We start from the raw sequence: 16716 nt of genomic DNA, 5'->3' as shown, positions 1-16716 counted from the left end.
AATGAACCAATGCTTCAAAATCCTGAAGGAGAATTACTTCCAACCTAAAATTCCATATCTTCAAACTATAATTAACTGTGAGGGTACAATAAAGGCGCTGGTGGACAAACAAAATCTCAATAAATTTACCATCAACACACTTTTCTTACGAAGCCACCAATTCATGTGTTTCACAAAAAAGAGAGTAACCCAACAAAGAGAAAAATGGGATCTAGGAAATAGAGGTTCCATTTGACAAGAGAATTTTCAGGATGATAATGTAAGAAAATCCCAGGATCCTCACTGTTCAGCAGACCTTGAAAGGTGACTGCGAAGTCCTCCAAGAAATATAATATAATTAACTGAATAACTGATGTGCTCCAAAATAACATGCAACTGTGAGGGGGAAAACGAGCTAACGACAACTATATACAAAACTAGGCAAATGAACAACAAGGAAATTATAAACCCCAAGAAAAGCAGAGTTTTGTGCCAAAAAATATAAACCTAGTAGAGTACAAGGCTTATCTGTAATAATATTTAAGCAGTCATAATGCAAACAAATAGCCCTTCATCAAAAAATTGTGATGGGGCGCCTGGGTAGCTCAGTCAGTTGAGCGTCCAACTTAGGCTTAGGTCATGATCTAACAGTTCGTGAGTTCAAGCCCCACGTCGGGCTCTGTGCTGACAGTTCAGAGCCTAGAGCCTGCTTGGGATTCTGTGTCTCCCTCTCTCTCTGCCCCTCCCTGGCTCATGCTCTCTCAAAAATAAACTTAAAAAAAAAAAAACTGTGATGTTGGGAGAATGGAGAGGGTGAGAACTAAATCCTCATCTTCCATAGAAGTCAATACATAGTACCTAAAATGGTACACAATCCACTGACAGCAGCATAGGAATGCCAAGAATGGAGCTGGGAACACAACCCTATGAGACAGTAGTGTGCATGAGAGCTCAGGCTCTGACCCAACCACTTTCAACTGTAAAACAGGAACAGAGCCCACTCACAGTGCTATGGTTAAATACAATACTCTGTAGAATGCACTGAACAGAGCCTTAAACATTAGTCCCTACGTGAAGTACCTAACGTTGTGAACTTTCACCCATGCAGCATTTTAAAAATACAGGGGCGCCTGGGTGGCGCAGTCGGTTAAGCGTCCGACTTCAGCCAGGTCACGATCTCGCGGTCCGTGAGTTCGAGCCCCGCGTCGGGCTCTGGGCCGATGGCTCAGAGCCTGGAGCCTGTTTCCGATTCTGTGTCTCCCTCTCTCTGCCCCTCCCCCGTTCATGCTCTGTCTCTCTCTGTCCCCAAAATAAATAAAAAACGTTGAAAAAAAAAAAAAAATTAAAAATACAGTTGTGTGGCCCCCACCCCAGACCCAGTGGGTGGGAATCTCCACAGGTGTTTCTGACAGTCATCGGTGGGGAAACTGATGCAACAGATAAATGGAGACAAAAACTTACTGAACCTCTAGGGAGATGACCTATTCATCTGCACCTCCCACCCCAAACCCTCATTCAAATTCTAAGCCTCTATTCACCACCCCATCTGCTGGCTCTTGACTTTCATGTATTATTTCAAATTCGACTTGTTTAAAACTCAACATCCATTTCCTTCTTCTGGCTATAATTTCTATGAACTGTGCCACACCACTTGCCTAGTAAGTTCACAAAACTGAAAATGGTTACATTTAACTTCTTTTGTCATTTAATTCCCCTTTTCAGGCTCCCCAAATGTACTTAGTTGCTATCTTCTTCATTCTCACTTTCCACTCTTACCATCCTACATTTAAACTACCACAACCACCTAGAATCTGGCTTCTCTGCCTTTGAACCTGCTCCTTTCCATATACTCTAGACAGTGCTGGCAGATCACCTTTTCCTAAAGCATTATCTTGGTGACTTTATTCCCAAGACATGACCTTCAGTGGCTCTCTCCTGCTTACGACATAGAATCCAAACCTCTAAGTAGTTTTAATATAGTAGAAAAGCACTGTACCAGAATTCAAGACAGCAGGATATGAACTCCTTCCCTGCCATTTATTAGTTATAAGACCACAGGCACCATTATCCTTCTTAGGGTCCTTATCTACACAAGTTGAACTAATTCAACACTTACTGAACACTTACTATAAAGCCTATCACAGGATTACGTGCTTGAACTGGAAGAGTCGGTTGAGATTTTTTATCTTTGACAGTTAAGGCCAGATTCTTAATACACTTTGGCCCACATCCTCTACCAGTCATTATTCCCTAGTACGTAAATTTTCCAATCTTTCACTTCCTTTTTCCCCAGACTTTGGTCTTGCCATTTCCCCACCTTCCTTCCCCCATCCTCTTCTATCCAAATAATACCTCTCCCAGAACGCCCAACTGAAATCCCTTCTCTTCCACCAGGCCTTGCCAACACTATCCACTTCATTTGACCAGTAATTACTTGCTACCTTATGTTTTCTCTTGTGCAGTTATTTGACTCTTGCATCATTTATTTAATGTTTATGTACTAAAATCTTGCATGCCTGATTTGATTTAAAGTTCCTTGAAAAGTATACCCTCATTAGTATCTACATTCCCTGTGTCCAATATCAGACTTTACCTACAGCCAAGAATAGTCTTGATTTATCAAACTCTAATGAATTTCCAACAGTAACCAAGTTACCCCTCCAATACCATAGAACCATCAATGTTACTCACCACTTTACTTTGCATGTCTGTGTATTCCATTCCACAATGTGTTTATCATCTGAACAACTATATAAACAGCCATTGTCTTGATGCCACTGTATGCAATTGACCTTGTTGTCATGTCCACCACTCTAAAGGTCAAAAAAAAAAAAAAATTAAAAGAAGAAACTCGTCTTATAGAACATAATTACACCCTGGAATCATTACAAAGAGTTAACAAAAAAGACAGGCGTTAACCTAACCAAAAACACCCTACCCTGCATCTATCCATTTCCAACATCAAAAATGAGATAAATCAGCTATAAATACATCAAATGTTAATTTTCCCTTCTCTGCTTCCCTTCTATGTTTTTACATACTTCCACATCATAAGTCAAAGAATGCTAGTCCTAAATGCCACTTGCTTTTCACAAGAATGCCAGCACTAAGGCAAGATAAAATACTTCATGCACAGTGGCAGAAAGTTTGTGACACTTGAGTGAACCAGTAAAGTCAAATCTTGGAGTTTAAAGTCAGTACTTCAGGTAAAAACCACATCTAATCAAAACTATCCTTGAAAATCCCTTTTTTAAAAACTATCAAAACCATCTCTCAATAAAGAAATCACTGTTTCTTCAAGTAAACACGAAATATCTCCTTGTGTTAAGGAAAATACGATACGAACAAGACTTTAACATACTCAGCATAGCAAGATGCTCATTCACTTAGAGGCACACAGGAATGGAGACGTCAACTGGGGAAGAGCAAGTTCAACTCTCCCACCCACCTCACACACATTCTGGGACAAACTTATTCGGCAGAATAAGGTGCGAAATCATCGACACTATAAGCAATTGTGACTTTCACTCTACTTGAATTCACATCAATTAAACGGATACATGAATCAACATCACGTACATATGTAAGTTAAGGATAAAACTCAAAATCACTACTTCTATTACATAGATTCTTCCTACCTCGAAAGAAAAATAGTTTTAAATGTTAAGTTCAAAGGCATCTGGGTGGCCTAGTCGGTTAAGTGGCTGACTCTTGATTTTGACTCAGGTCATGATCTCACAGTTTGTGGGATCGAGCCCCATGTCAGGCTCCACAGGCTCTATGCTGACAGCACAGAGCCTGCTTGGGATTCTCTCCTTCTCTTTCTGCCCTTGCCCTGCTCATGCACACAAACCTTCTCTCTCAAAATAAACAAACTTTAAATAAATAAATGTTAAGTTCAGATACTTCCCTTCGCTAATATGAGCTATCCACTCAAAGAACTAAATCCTGTATCATAGGATCCTAGATCATAGACACATACACAAAGAACTGAATAAAAAAACATGCACAGATAAATTCCACTGAAAGAATTTAGTAAGAATATAAAATTTTCAGGGACACCTGGGTGGTGCACTCAGTTAAGTGTCTGACTCTTGATCTCGTCTCAGGTCATGATATCACATTTCATGAGTTCAAGCGCCACTTTGGGCTCTGTGCTGATGAACGGAGCCTGCTTGGGATTGTCTCTCCTTCTCTCTGCCTATCCCCCGCTTGTTCTCTCTCTCCCTCAAAATAAATAAACATCAAAAAAAATTTTTTAAAGAAAATAAAATTTTCAAAAGTAGTAATCCAAGAGATATAAAGCAAAACAAAGTAACATTTTCAGTCTGTCCATCTAGCAATTTGCTTATTAGCATTGTAATACCCATAGTGGTAAGGTTGCAGAAAAAAATAGCACTATCATACATTGATAGGAGCTAGTATGCCCTTTTGAAAAACAATCTAGCAACTGTACATTTGTTCATTCACTTACATATTCAATAAACATTTACACAATACCAATTATATGCCAGGCACTGCACTAGGCCAATACACCAGGCCAATACAATATACTATTACATCTAAATCCCAATAAAAGCATGCAAGATAGGTTACAGAATACCCATTTAAGAAATGAGAAGACAAACTACTTATCCATGACCACATAACTCGAAGGATTCAACCTCAGGACAGACTAGGTCCAAAGCCTGATCCCTTTCTATTTCACCATATCACCCCAACACTCTTTACTCTGACCTCCTTGGTTACTATTTAATAAACTCATTCCCTATTAAAGATTTATGTATAGAGGCTCCTGGGTGACTCGGTCAGTTTAACTTCTGACTCTTGATTTTGGCTCAGGTCATGATCTCACGGTTCACGGGATCAAGCCCTGCCATCAGGCTCTGCACTGATAGCATGGAGCCTGCTTGGGATTCTCTGTCTCCCTCTCTCTCTGCCCCTCCCTCCACTACACACGCAGACACTCTCTCTCTGAAAAATAAAGTTTAAAAAAAAGATTTATGTATAATCCCATGAAATACCAAAATGATCTAAAAAGGAGTTCTAGGCTCCATCAGCATTATGTCCACAACCACAGTAACTGAGTAAAGCAACTATCACACTGTACAGATGGCTAGGTACCTGCTCATCACAAGACTGATAAAATCAAAGGATGGGCTCCCAACTACAGTGGGGTAAAAGCCTACACGAAGATCACACTTGACTTGCAGAGGAGGGAGGAAATAAGGGAGATTCCCTTCTTACTAATTATACCTCTAAATAATTTGTTTTACAGTTGTGTTTTTATAATCTTTAATATGAAAATAAGTAACATACTTTTAAATGCAGACTTAAAATCAGACAAAATGTTTTATCTATCAAATCAGCTGGGTTTCTGTTAATGTTATTGCTGGTTTTTTTTTTTAATTTTTTAAGCATTTATTTTGAGAGAGACAGCACAAGTTAGGGAGGGGTAGAGAGACAGGGTGAGAGAGGATCTCAAGCAGGCTCCATGCTGCCAGTGCAGAGCCCAGATGTGGGGTCTAAACTCACGAAACCATGAGATCATAACCTAAGCTGAAACCACAAGTGAGACACTTAACTGAGCCGCCCCAGGTGGCCCAATGTTATTGCTGTTTTAATGGGAATATTCAATGGTGGAAATAATGCTACTGGAATACAGGTACAGTCTTTTCATTGCTGACTTAAGTAAAATTAGAAGAATGCTTCTAGGAAAGTATTTGTATACTATGCCTAAAATGCCTTAACATTAAAACACTCTGACTCATTACTTACAGGTAATTTTGGGAATGGAATCCATGTAAACAGATAAAAAAATGTGTAACAACAAAAAATTAGAAGCCACCTTAACAGTAATAGCTAAACTGCCAACGGACTATCCAATTTAGTGGGATTTCAGGCAGTCACTGAAAATGTTTATAACTAGTTCTTGAAAAATACGAAAATGTTGTAATGGATTTAAAATCTTTTAATGTTCATTAATTTTTTTGAGAGAAGAGAGGACAAGCAGGGGAGGGGCAGAGAGAGAGGGAGACACAGAATCTAAAGCAGGCTCCAGGCTCTGAGCTGTCAGTGAAGAGCCCAATGCAGGGCTGGAACTCAGGAACTATGAGACCATTAACCTGAGCTGAAGTCAGATACTTAACCGACTAAGCCCTGCTCATGTTGTAATTTAATGGAAAATATCAGGATACGAAATAAGAACTGTATTTCTTAAACATGTACATAAAGAAATGCACAATCTATTAAATCTCTCTCAGTGGTAGATATAAGAGTAATTTTTTTTTCTCTTTTCGACGTAATGTAGTCCCAAATTATGTATGGAGCATGTTACTTAAAAGAGAAAACAGGGGGGCACCTGGGTGGCTCAGTTGGTGAAGCGTCACGCTCAGGTCACGATCTGGTGGTTTGTGAGTTCGAGCCCCGCGTCGGGCTCTGTGCTGACCACTCGGAGCCTGAAGCCTGTTCTGGATTCTGTGTCCCTTTCTCTCTGCCCCTCCCCCACTCACACCCTGTCTCTGTCTCTCTCAAAGATAAATAAACATTAAAAAAAAAATTTTTTTTTTAAAAAGAGAAAACAGGAGGGGCGCCGGAGTAGCTCAGTTGGTTAAGCATCTGACTTCGGCTCAGGTCATGATCTCAGTTTGTGGGTTTGAGCCCCACGTCAGGCTCTGTGCTGACAGCTCAAAGCCTGGAGCCTGCCTCAGATTGTGTCTCCCTCTCTCTCTGATCGTGTCTCTCTCTCTCTCTCTCTCTCTCTCTCTCTCAAAAATAAATAAACATTAAAAAAATTTTTAAAAAGAGAAAACAGGAGGGTGCCTGGGTGGCTCAGTCTGTTAAGCGTCCAACTCTTGATTTCAGCTCAGGTCATGATCATTCATGGTCATGAGTTCAAGACCCTCGTTGGGCTCCATGCTCAGCATGAAGTCTAGTTAAGAGATTCTCATTCGCTTTCTCTCTCTCTCTCTTAAAAAAAAAACTAAAATAAAATAAAAGAAAAAACAGGGGTGTCTGGGTGGCTAAGTCCGCTAAGCATCCGACTGTTGATATCAGCTCAGGTTCATGAAGCTCAAGTCAGGTTCTGGACTAACAGCAGGGAGCCTGCTTGGGATTCTCTCTCCCTCGGTCTCTGCCCCTCCCCCACATGCACACACACTCTCATACTCTCTCAAAATAATTAAACTTTAGAAAAAAAAACTTAGATTAAAAAAAGAAAAAACACTGCTTGATTCACATATACAGAAAGCATTCCTAAAGAAAGAGAAAAGTTCAGCAAACACCAAAAACATAATGTAGTAGATAATGTCTGAAACAAATCATTGTAAGTTAAATCACTGTCCTGTAGTATATATTTGTTCTGTGATACTGGGGCTAGGACTCCAAACCACATTCTTGCTTTGCCAGCTGCATGGCCAGTAGGCTCCACCAATAAGGGGTGCTAGAGGGAGACAAGGCTGGAGGAAGAACAAGGGACCTGTTCCTTCCTGTCTTCTAGTGTATATCAGCCCAGACTATCTTTACCCCAACAAGGCAATGCTTCTGGCAGCAGCTGAACCCAATATGCAATTTTTCCAACCCCTGGAATAGTCTCCTCCCCTCCTTTCAGAGACACTAGCAGTCAGCTAGAGCTCTGTCCTCAGAGGTCTGGACCTCAAGTCCATGGGGCCACTCCTCCTCAAGAGACAGCAGCATAGAAAGCAATACCTGTTCCTTAAAGGTCTGAGTTGCAGCAATAATCCCACTGCCTCCTTTGTTCTCTGGCCCTGGAAGTGGTGAGCTCTTTCCTGCAGTCACTGTTTGTGATACCTTGAACTTATTACCTCTATTTTAAACCTCATCAAAAGTTCTTCGTATTCTGACATATAATGAAGATTACGTTACCTGTCACAGCTATTAGCAAATATCACTATACACAATTTTAAATGTGGGGGCAGAAATATGTGCCTATAGTACAGATCCTATAGCATTATCCTGAACTGTTGTTTTTAATAAATCTCTAATAGTTTCCCCACCATCTTTTATATACAATATATGTCTGTGCACATACAAATATCTATACTTACTATCAATTTACTGTGTAATTCTCCTTTTACTGTACTGTATAATAAAATACTACCAACTGCTGTACCAAGAGCCAACAAGTCAATCTGGTTACTCGGTCCTATAGCTTCTGATTTCCTTTTTTTCCTCTGGGGACTTTCCTGGGGGAGGGGGAAGAAAAAAAGAAAAAACAATTATGTATTTCAATACAAGACATCATTAATGCATAAATGCAAATGCCCACTAGACAACAAATGAAATGACTGCCACCAAAAGACACTTTAAAGACAGGGGTGGGGGAATTCACTCTCAAATGCTTTCTTTCTCACTATTTAGGGAAAAAAAAAAAAAACTACTCCAATGAAAAGAAGAGCTTGTAAGTCTCAGTCCCTGCCTCCTACCTCTCTGGAAGGGAGGGAGTAAAGACAACAGGGTATGCTCTTGGTATTCTCTTAAAAGATCCATGCAGCCTCACTGCTGCTTCCACTTCTCAGAAATGAATCACTCCTGATAGGTCCAAGGGAAGCCTCCACTCCCAAGCAGAGATTATAGACCCAAGCAACCAACACTTTCCCTTTTCCTCTCATCTTTCCTTTGTGTTCTACCTTCATTCCCAGGAGGGGACTCTAATGTTTTTATAAACACACATTTATTTCGGTTTCAGTCAAAAAAAAAAAAAAAAAAATCATTGTAACTAATAGCTCACACTGGAATTGCTCTATTGTGTGAGAATTAGGGTTAGTCAGAAAAGTTCCATGCAGTCTTGGTGATCCTAATGACTTAAGAGGCACAAGTTTCAATCTAATGTCTAATGCCACAAGACTCCTTTGATTTACTTCAAAAATAATACTAACAGCTCCCATATGCCAAAAACAATCAATGATCACATCACATCAAAGTATATTTATAATGCTGAAAATGTACCATTTCAGAACTTCTCTTCCATGTTTTTTTAAATTAAAGCTTGCCAGCCTGTACTTTAGCATAAAGTGCTGAGAAAGCCATTCTTTTAATATAAAACATTGTTTTAATATAAACCACTAACCCTGGAAAAAGAACATATTCTCAATAGTGCAAGATCTTTGCTCTAGAGCAAAAACAACAGAAATTTTGCCCCAAAAGCCACCAACATAAACTATGATGTTACAAATACATAAAAAATATCAAGGAGGAGATTTATACAGCATTTTCCATTTTTTTGAGTTTTCTTATGGGGCTGTTACATTTGAAGAATTTTATTCATTTGAACACTTAGGTCACAAAAAGTAAAAAGATTTAACAAAAAATAAACTTTTTATATATAGAAAAAAATACACATTTTGCAAGTCCTGAGGAAATGTATCTACGTTAATAAACCCCAAAGAGAAGTTACAATTAAAAGCCAAACTATAAAAGTCTGATGGTCTTATCAGTAATTTAATTTGCTTAAAACACTGAAACCTTAGCACAAGCAATGTCCTATGTCCCACCTTCAGTTAAACAAATGTCTAAAGCCAAGTCTGAGTGATCCCGCAAGGCAGATGTGGTCTCTGCACAAGGTTATAAACACAAACACCTATTTCAGGCAAGGGCAGTGGGGGAAAGTATACCAACCTCCTACTACACCTCATCAGAAAACTCTTCTCTGAAAGATTCTAGAACTTATTTCTCCAACTCTTGGTTTTCCCAAATCAAATCAAAATTATCCACACTGAGGTTTCTAATGTGTGAAACATATGCTGGTCCAAATATGTATATGTGTTTTTGGAGATACGAATTTGCACTAAAAAGCACAAAGAAATTTTAGAAATTAAACATTAACATATTCAAAGCCCTAATTTCCCCATCAACAAAATCTGTATTTTGGGGAGAAGCAAGCAGAGACAAGTAGAGGAGCATCCACAGAACCTATGCCCAATTTTGAGGATTACTGGTCTAAACCTAAATAATAACACAAGTAACACATCTCAAAGAACTACTGACTCATGCATATTTTCTCTGAGTTGGACGATCTTTTTAAAAATCACTTCCAAGTTAGCAGGATGAGCATGTCTGAACAAGTCAACCAGATAAGCTTATGTAAGCAATGTGCATTTTAGTGAAATCTACTATTTTAAATACTACCCCATTACCAAATATTTCTGAACCCAAGAATTTAAAGCTAATATTTATAGATTATGATAGACCTTTGTCAGCATTTTCTTTCTGAACCTGTTGCTCCTGTGATCAAAAACTTCAATGATTCCCCAGAGAACAGTAAATCGATATAAACAACTTGTATTCAAAAGCATGTGCAATTTGCCTCCAACCCACCCTTTCCAACCTTATTTCTAATTCCATCTTTACATTACACCAATCACTAACACTTTCCCATTTTGCTTCTGCTTTTCCCTGAACCTGGAGGGGTCTTTTCCTGCTCACCTCAATTTTTACCTGGTTAAAAATCTATCCATGCTTCAAGGTCCACCTCAACTCTCACCTCTCCACAAAAATCTCTTCTTTCCCTTAAGGCACACATCATACTGTGCTCTGCATTACAGACACTGCATATCTGAATTGTCCATTTCTTCCCTGATGTCTCAGTCATACTCAGTTTTACTTCCTCTAAAGTGCCTAACACAATGTCATGTGCACACTCATTATTTACATATAATTATATAAAGTAATGAAAAGGGTAGGCTAAAACTTTAATTCATATTTGTGATTGGAAAATTAGGAGTTCCTGGGGGTACCAGGAGTGAAGACAAAAAAAATGTGATTTCTTACAGAGCCTTTTTCAATGTTGAAAGTCTGACTGAGCTAAACAATAAAGAGCAGCACCAATCTGAAAAAGTTTATCAGCATTTGATCCAAAAGGCAATCAAAAGGCTGGGTGAGAGTGTCACCAACATATGTGCAGGATTTACAAAATCAAGACAGGGCAGATGTGAAAAACAGAGGAAAAAAGCACATCCATTGATGAGAAGTCTGAATTTGACCAATAAAGCAATGACTTTTTAGACTGAGATCCCAGAGTAAGAAGAGTTTACATGGACAGCCAGTACACACACTCATAAAAATACATATATATAAGCGAAACAAGTTCCACAAAAACCATATCCTTTCCCAAGCAAAACACACTCTGATGGTCTATTTCATTTACCACTATCACAACCCACTAATCTGTCTCACAATCCACTAATGGATCAAAACTATTTTTGAAAAATTCTGACCTCCAGACACCAAAAATTATGCCGAAGTTTCAAGTTTCATTCTGCAATTAGTCTCCTACGCCTTTTGTTGGCCTATCTTACCATCATTTCTCTGGCATATGTTTAAGTTTCATAGATAACAGTGAACAAAATGTGTGCATTTTACATATAATTACATACAGTCTTTATATCAAAAACACTTAAATTCTAATACACAGGAACTTCTATTCCTGTCAACAGGATCTAATCTGCAAACTTTACCTTGTTTTCAAGTTCAAATACTGGAGAGACCCTAAGATAGAGCATCATGCAGGAACACAACCAGACTGTACTACATCTCCAAGGGATGAGAATGGGAATACTCAGCTCAGATTCTTGCTAAAAACATTCTTAATGCTACTGTGCTTGCCCTGTCTCACGGCTGAAATCCATGTGTTTCATTCAACAAGTACCAAGCTGCGTGAGACCATTTTAACTGCAGTGACAGCAAAGGAGCATAAACACATTTCCTGTGGCAGCTAACAGTCGACAAGGTCTGTTTCTTCAGAGCTGTACATCAGCTAGGGAAGGAAAAGTAGAGAAGTTTGAGAGATTTAAGGGGGCAATGAAATAGCAAGGTCAGTTACTAGGTGGCTCAGCCACTTCCTCCGTGGCTTTGGCATAACATCTCCGCCTCAGTTTACACACATACACCTGAGGAGCTGTAAACATAGCCATCTGTCGATAGTCTATCAGTCTGTCTTCTTGCACTTTGCTTATCCTCATTAGAGGTCCTCTTCCCCCAGGCCCCATCAACCAAATGAAATGCTCACCTATATAACATGTACAAAAACCCTCCAAACACTACTGTGGCATGTGAAGTATTAGAATCATTCTGTGACCAAGAACAAGGAACAGCAATCCAATTTTCCTAAACATTTACGAAGTACTGCTTTAATTCTTGTAACCCAAGCAACCCAGCACCAACTCATTTTTCTCCACTCAGTAGTAATGTCACCAAACTTTGTCTTTGGGTGGCAAATTGCCAATCACTGAACCAGATACAAGATACCATTACAAAATGATTTACACTGAGGAATGTTAGCAGTAAATAGTAAAATGAGCCCATAGAGAATGCTAACTGAAGCATTCAATAACAATTAACATTTACTGAGCACTTACTACAGCAGTCATATAATTCTCTGAAGACTCTGAAAGGTGTGTGGCATAATCTCCACTTCAGGTTTGAGTTCCAAAAACGTTAACATGCTGGGAACACTGGCTTCAGAATAACATCCATTTCAAGCCTCATACTCTAATCCTCAAAGATGGGAAATGGAAGGGTTTAATAAGATGAGAACATCTTAAAACTTAAGTGACAAAGATCATAACCCAGGGGCCTGGGAGCAGAGACTGAAGCAGCTGCTATAAATCACTAATCATTTTCTAGCTTTAAAAAATTATGTGACTTTATTTTACCCCAAAACGTGTGCGCATTCAAGAAAACTGCTTCTCCCCTCTCATCTTCAGTAAAATTGATGTTCTAGAAGGATACATCTCCAATATGACAAAGACTGGATGTCTCTACATTCCTCCAAGTTCTCAATTCTGTGACTCAAGATCTAGGGTTACCGCATGAGAAAAGCGGACAAGGAGTCAGAGTACCTCAACTCTAGTGGCCACAATCTCTTCTTTGGTTATTAAAGCTTCGGTGAAGTCACTTGAATTTTCTTAGTTCTGATTCTGTTCTTAAAAATCTTATTTCAAAACATTTCACAAAGTTATGTGGCTAAAACAAGAGCATACAGATAAAAGGATACTGAAGCCTACAAAAACTTTTAAGTAGCCAAACTCTCATTTTTCAATTAAGCCTCCAAACTAGTGACTTGCTCAATGTGACAAAAGCCAAATTTGAGTTGAGTCCTGGGTATGAAACCAAATTCAGATATTTTTCTATATTAGACTGATATACATAACCTAAAACTATGACTTTCAACAGGAAATTTGTAACTAGGCCAAAGTTTTATTCCTGAGGCACAGAATGTGACTTAAGTCAACAGAAAATCAAAAGGGGGGTGAGGCAAAGAGAGTTGGGGGTAGGCAACAAACTTCTGCCAACCTAATATTAACTATTTGTTGTAGATAATGGAGAACTAAGCCCTAAATACCTGAGTTCTATTTCTGTTTTTGGTTTTTTGCAAGTTGCTTAATTTTCCAGAGCCTCAGTTTCTTCTTCACAAGACAAAAAGTTAATCTTTCCCTGCCAGGACTAACCATACAAACATGAGATATCAATAATGACCAGTGGTTGTAGCACTTACATTATTCTAAATACTTATGTGTTCTTAAACATGTTCACCTTCACAACCATTCTATGAGGTGGGTATTATCACCCCTGTTTTACCAATGATGAATCAGAGATATAAAAACTACTGAATTACTATGAAGCCAAACCTAGATTAAATGTAAGCAGTAGAGCTTGGATCCATGCATCCAATCATTGTTCCAGATTTTCCCTCAGCATCAATATTGTCATCTCTTTATAGGACTGTTAAGATAGAAACATAGAAAATAATTTTGAAAAGGAAAATTATGCAGACTGCTCTAACTTTAACAATGACGCCTATGATTTTTTTTTAAGAGTCTGAGTTCACCTTGAGAGCCCCAAAAAGGTTTCTTTTAATAATCAACTAAAGTCATTTCATCTAGAAACTATGAAAAGCTACCTTAAGATCTGAAAAATACCTAAATATACTCATCCAAAGCATAGTTAGATGTACCCCTACTTTCAACCTAAACATTTAGCAGAAAGCTCCCCCACGGTAGTCAGATGGAGTTAAAACTCTGTCTTAAATACTAGCTTTTGAAGTTTTACCCATAGTGTCAGCTAAACACGATACCTGAGGCTTCCAAATCACATTAGAATGATTCCGTTTGACTACTCTATACCTGTAGTACCCACGTGCATGTGAGTTAGAGCAGACGTAGTCTAGTGACTAAACAGTGAGTGGCATCTTACCTGAGATGGGGCCCTAACAGTGAAAAGCCTTCCCTAACTCGGCAGTGTCCCATCTAAAAAAACTTCACCTGGACTGACATTCATTAAATTAAACCGGCCACTTCACTTTACCTCCACATCCTATAGCAGACTTCAGACTTGGTTTTAAAAGCGTGTATAAAGGGGAATTGAGATGTTAAAAATAAAAAAGCTTATAGTTTCAAAATACTGAGAATGGAAACAAACCTGGGAAAGTCAAGAGTTTCAAGAGTGAGAGTCCCACACACTGGACGTGGAAGAGAACACGTGGTGAGCTGACCCAAGGGTTGGGGGGGGGGGGGGAAGGGGGGGTGTCCGGAAGCAAGGAAACAGACTCACTCATTCCAATCGCCTAAGGCAAAGCCGATGAACTAGAGGAATCGGAAAAGAACAGTACAGTCCCAAGAAGGGACTCTGTCAAAAGCCAAGACACTGAAGAGCACATGTTGATGCGAGAGGCTTGGCAGAAGCAAGCCGCCCTGGGGGACCGGGGGCCTATGCGAACATGGCGGCCCCGACGACAGCGGGGCGCGGGGCACAGACCGCATGGAGTCAGTCAGTGGGACTCCAGTCAACGGCCCATCGGATCCAGCCGCGCCCTCTTTCGCTACCCTGCGGACAGGCCGCACACGGGACTGGCGAAGTGGATGGAGTCCGCGCCGCCGCCACGCTCTGTGCCTCCTCGCCCCGGGCCTCGCAGGGCCGCGCGAGCTGCCGCGCCACGCGCCGTGGGGCCGAGGGTGCACTGAGGCCGAGCCCGGGCGGACGCCCGCCCCCCGCCGTCCCGCCTGCTTTACCTTGGCCTGCAGCCGCGCTGGCGCCCAGGCCAGGCAGGTGCAGGTACCGCTGAGGTGCGCGGAAGGCACGTACTCTTGGTGCAGCCTATTGTTGGCTGTCTCCCACACTCGCAACTGACCGTCGGCAGACGCCAAAGCGAAGTAGGCCTGGTTCAGCGGGGAGAAGGCGCAAGGAACCCCTGCCGGGGACAGGGGGTCTGCAACACCACGGCCGCCCGCCGCCATTGCTGCCCTGGCACCGCGGCAGCCACGTGTTCGTCTGTGCGCATGCGCACCGGCGCGGGGCGGGGCCTGGAGGGAGGAAGTCGGGAGGAGGGAGCGTAGACAGCCGAGGGAGCGGCTCCTCGCGTCTTGAGCAAGCGTTGGGCGGACCCAGCCTGTGGACGGTGGCCCGGAGGGCCCAAGGCTAACTTATACTGCGGGGGAGGGGACTGTGGAGGGACGTGACCGCAGACTGGAGAGCGGGACATTTCTTTTCAAAAAAAAAAGAACGAAAGAAAAAGGTTTGGGTTTGTTGTGTTTTTTTTAATTATAACATGATTGAACTCAATGTTTAGAAGAAATAATCACATAACTCCATGATTGTGACATTTGTTTTCATTTTTTCTTACCCACTTCCACGCTGTAATCATGTGTACACATAACACACGTAATTTATTCAGACATCATAGTGTAAAAGTAATGGTAGGAGCTGCTTATTTCGTCAGGATTAATCCCATGTTACTACATCAAATAGACAATGTGTAATGACTCCAGAATGTTTCAACAAATCAATGCATTCTAATTCAAGAAATGCCAGATATTATTCGGCCCACACAGCTTATTGCCTAGCGGTAAAGACAAAAAACACCACCTTCAGGGATATAGGGAGACTCTGAAGCTTTACAAACAGGGAGTGCCAAGGTAACATTTGCGTTTTAGATTATTTGGAATAACAAACAGATCTACATTTCTTAAAAGGCCTCCTGGCCTCTGGATGGAGATGTTAGCGGGGCAAGAATGAAAGCAGACACACAATACAGAAGGACACTGGTGGGCTGGACTCAGATGAAAGCAGTAAAGGTGGGGAGAATGACCAAATTCCACATGTAATCTGAAATTAGAGCCAACCAGGTTTGCTAAATGATTGCAATGGGTAAGAAAAAGACAGGTGAAAGATGATTCTAAGGCCTGAACAAACTACTAAATGGTGATTCCATCAACTGGATTGGGGAAACGGGTTTGGTTGGAGTGGAAATCAAGAGTTCTGTTTTGGACAGTTAAGTATGATATGCCTATTGTACCTCCAAATAGAGTTGTTCAGGAGGAGCTGGCTATAAGAGAAGATCACAGAGATAGAAGTTTGGATGCATTAGCATACAAATGCTTTTTGAAACTGTGGGACTAGTCAGAGCATTTTGGGTATAAGTGCAGATAGAAAAGAAAACTTAGCCCCAAAATGTGCCAACCTTTAGAGGTCAGGAAGAGGAGGAAGATCCAGCAAAGAAGATGAAGAATGGGTAACAGGTAGGATGAAAGCCCAAGAGAATGAAATGCCCTGGAAACCAAATCTTTATAAGGATTTAGGAAGCAAAACTGATCAAAAACATGTCAAAGATTGTAAGATGAAGACTGAAAACGAACCAGGATTTGGCAAGATCAAGAGCGTTGGTGACTTTTCAAAAACAGTTGAGGGGTGCCTGGCCCAGAAGGTAGAGCATGCAACTCTTGA

General features: G+C 40.6%; 1 protein-coding gene across 1 annotated transcript in view; it reads right to left on the bottom strand.

Annotated features, from left to right (window-relative positions):
* WDR43 (WD repeat domain 43) overlaps positions 1-15272 on the bottom strand; it is a 47359-nt gene extending 32087 nt beyond the window's left edge. The window contains exons 1-3 of the mRNA XM_058682924.1: positions 15006-15272; positions 8046-8183; positions 2671-2792 (exon numbers count right to left, since the gene is read on the bottom strand). Of these exons, the coding sequence (XP_058538907.1) occupies positions 2671-2792; positions 8046-8183; positions 15006-15230 (485 nt within the window). The 5' untranslated portion in view covers positions 15231-15272. The remainder of the gene's footprint in view (positions 1-2670; positions 2793-8045; positions 8184-15005) is intronic.
* Between the last annotated feature and the right edge of the window lie 1444 nt (positions 15273-16716).

This window comes from Neofelis nebulosa, chromosome 9, assembly GCF_028018385.1.
Source record: "Neofelis nebulosa isolate mNeoNeb1 chromosome 9, mNeoNeb1.pri, whole genome shotgun sequence".
NCBI lineage: Eukaryota > Metazoa > Chordata > Mammalia > Carnivora > Felidae > Neofelis > Neofelis nebulosa.
This window is presented reverse-complemented; position numbering and strand designations above follow the sequence as displayed.